Source organism: Triticum dicoccoides, chromosome 5B, assembly GCF_002162155.2.
Source record: "Triticum dicoccoides isolate Atlit2015 ecotype Zavitan chromosome 5B, WEW_v2.0, whole genome shotgun sequence".
NCBI lineage: Eukaryota > Viridiplantae > Streptophyta > Magnoliopsida > Poales > Poaceae > Triticum > Triticum dicoccoides.
The window spans coordinates 410944481-410947923 of NC_041389.1; the positions used below are offsets into that span (position 1 = coordinate 410944481).

Below are 3443 nucleotides of genomic sequence, written 5' to 3' on the forward strand. Positions count from 1 at the left end.
CGCGGCTGTACAGCGGGGTGAGCGGGGTGCCGGTGTGCGCGTCGATGGGTGGCAGGGCGCCGGCGCCGGCGCGCGCGGGGCGTAGGAGGAGGAGAGGAGAGAGTGTGGCGCGAGCGGTCGAGTGTGCCGCGCGCTGTAGCAGGCGCCCGAAATACACCGCGCGGGATAGTGCTTTCGACCGCGCGCCCAACTCGTTATAGCGCGCGTGCCGTTTTTGCGCGCCCGCTGGAGCGACCCGCCGCGTTGCGCGCGCGCTAAAACGGTCTAATTTGCGGCGCGGCACTAGTATAGCGCGGCTGTTCGAGATGCTCTTTAGTTGCAGAGGTGCAGCAAGCTCAACTGAACCAATGATTCCAAATACAGAGTTCACCATTCAACAGCATCAACAAAATATGCGAATCCTGGAATCTTGCGCCACTGAATTTATCACACAACCAACAAAGTTTTCCGAAAGGAGTGTTTTATCGAGCAGATTCGCCGGAGAAATTCGCCACAATTTGCGTATTTCGGTTAGGCATCGATAAGCAAGCATTAGCGCGGAGAGAAAACTCGAGCGTCGATTAAGGCGCGCACCTTGGAGATGAGCCAGGCGCGGTCCATGCGCTTGGCGAAGTCGGAGGAGCTGCCGGGCGAGTCGACGGTGGAGGCCATGGGAGCGGCCAGCCGGTGCCCTAGCCGCCTGGGGGTGGGCGAGACGAGCTTCCGGTAGCTCACGGAAGGCGGCGGAGGGCTACGGGCGTGGGAGGAGGAGGGGAAGGCAGCCGCGCAGGCGCCGCAGGCGATCGCCGGCATCGGAAGTGGCTTCGAATCGTCGGAGAGGGAGAGGGAGAGGGGTCGAGACGCGAGAGAGCAGAGGCTGCTGCGGCCGTGGTCTTCCTGCAAGCCACGCGCGTTGTCACCGGTGTGAAGGTGTCCTGCTCGGCCGCTGACACGTGGGACAGACAACCGTCGGGCCAATCGCGGGTCGCTTCTGGCTGGCGGGTGGTAGTTGCGGTGCTGAGTTTTTCTTTTCTGCGATAATTAGACTGGAAGTAAATAGCAAGCTGCAAAATTTTAAAATTTGCCACCTAACTCGAAGAATTTTTACCTTTCTCTGAAGAAGATACAATTTTACTCCAGAATCCGATTATCAAATTTGATCGCAAAAATTTACTCTAATACATATAGCCAAGGCGTAAAAGTAACTGTGCATTTCAAATCCTATTCGGCAGCTTATAAGCCAGTTACTAGCAATCCCACGCTAGACACAACTGGACAGGCCCATAACGCTGAACCGTTCTGGTTTTTGCGTAGGTTTTGGGAAGCTCACAAGCTTTCAATTGGTTTTTTCGTTTTATTGTATTTTTCCTTTTCCTTTATCTTTTTTGTTTTCTATTTCATTTTTCCAAATTTTTTCTTGATTCATAAATTTTTTAATTCATGAGCATTAAAAAAAATCACAAACTTTGTTCAAATTCTTGAAATTTTCCAAATTCATGAACATAATTCAAATTCATGATTTTTTTTCAAATTCGTGAACCTGTTTTCTCAAATTCATTAACATTTTTTAGATTCACTAACTTTTTCCATTTTTTCTGAACTTTTTCTAAATTCATGAACTTCAATTTTGTGAACTTTTTTCAAATTAAAATTTAAAAACGACTTTTTCAATATCATGAACTTTTCTCAAATTTTTCATGGACTTTTTTCGAATTCATGAACTTTTGTCGGATTTGCAAACTTTTTTTGAACTCGCAAACTTTTTAATTCACAAACTTTTTATAATTTGTGAACTAAAAAAAAGAAATTGTTTTGAAAATCGTGAACTTTCATTAGATTTGTGAAGATTTTTCTAAAGTTATGAATTTTTTAATTCATAATTCATAAAAAGTTGGGGAGTGTTTTTACTTAAACCAGTATCTACTGATTTTTTGCTGAAACAATAGCTACTGAGCAGTGGGCGAACCGGTCTGATTAGCGTGCATGTAACGAGTGAGTGAACGAGAAACAAGGTGAAAGAAAGGGAACCATGCTAGCGAACGAGGGGGCGAGACGCAGGAAAAAATGGGACTCGACCCAGGCGGAACGTTAGTGAGGGCCAACAGGGGAAACCAACGCTACACGCGCTAATTAGGAGCTTTCCCTAGCCGAAGACCTCCTTCTTCAGGACTTCGTCATTGCAACTGATTGCAAACAAGTTTCGAGAAATATTGAAAAGGGTTGCAACGGAAGCTATGGTCAAATCATTAGAGAAATTAAGCTTAAAGCAGAAAACTTCAATTGTATCTGCACTTTTGAAGGTTGAGCTTCTAATTTCAAAGCTCATTCGTTAGCCAAGTACTCTCAGTCTTTAAGTCGGGGCCACCATATTTGGCTAGGATAACCCACGATCCTTTTTGAATTCCAAACTCTGTAATCTTTGAGTAATAAAGTCTTCGCTTCCCACAAAAAAATCAATTTTAGAATGTAATTTGTAAAGGAAAAACAGATAAAAAGTATTGGGGAAAATATTTACTTGCATCGATCCCATATGACCACAAGGGTAATATGGATAAAGTTAGAATAGTTTGATAACACACTAGTACTAGGGAGGGGAAATTTCCAGGTGCTCCATACATCGATATCTATACCAATGGTTTTTGCATCGAGATGGCTACACTGAATTTGGATTAAATTTGTCTACTTGTAACATATATAGTATTCAATACGCCGCTTTTACATTGATCTTTAGACCTGCTCAGTTGTTACCGGTGAAATGGTACAGATATCTCTCCAAGGGCGAAGCCATGATTTGAGCATTTGGAGGGGGGGGGGGAGGTTTAACGATAGAGCATTTTGACATAGGGCCAAGCTAAGTTCATAAAAAATTGCGAATGAAAACAGTGTTGCATTTATATAATAATTTTCCACTTTGACGTTGTAAAATGATAAAAACTATCATAGATCGTAATACTATAAAATTTGGTGGGCTTAAGAAGGCCACCGCCCCTTCCCTCCCATTGAAGTCAAGCTTGGTGGGATCAAAATCGTTGGCCGATTAGCCGCTTGGCAGCGACTTGGAGGCGGACAGCTTCGCTTTCCGGAGCTCCGGAGGTAGAGGTTACGCAGGAAAAGTTGGAGAGCATCAAGCCGGAGCTGGAGAAGGAGAAGCTTCAGTTCTCAAGGCTCATGTCCTGACATGGGGAACGGGCGCCGGCAACCATTTAGATTAGGTATTAATTATACCTCCAGAGCCGGACTAGCATCGCTTAGTTGATGTAAATGTAATGAATCCGTTGTTGGGCCCGTGGGACTGGGGGTACCTAGGCCCGTCTGTCTGCGGCCTAGCACGGGTGCACATCTTGGGCCCGGCGGATGGACCACTATTGGACTTCATGAGCAAGACCCTCTCGAGGCCCTCGCCTCGCGAGGAACACGTCAACAAGCATCACCAGGAGCCTCGCGAGGAGATCCCCTGAGGCCCC

The 3443-nt window shown here is 46.0% G+C and overlaps 1 protein-coding gene across 1 annotated transcript in view; it reads right to left on the reverse strand.

Moving 5' to 3' along the window:
- Positions 1-891, reverse strand: part of LOC119309619 (protein disulfide-isomerase LQY1, chloroplastic-like) — a 4912-nt gene extending 4021 nt beyond the window's left edge. The window contains exon 1 of the mRNA XM_037585591.1: positions 574-891. Coding sequence (XP_037441488.1) covers positions 574-792 — 219 coding nt within the window. The 5' untranslated portion in view covers positions 793-891. The remainder of the gene's footprint in view (positions 1-573) is intronic.
- Positions 892-3443: the final 2552 nt, after the last annotated feature.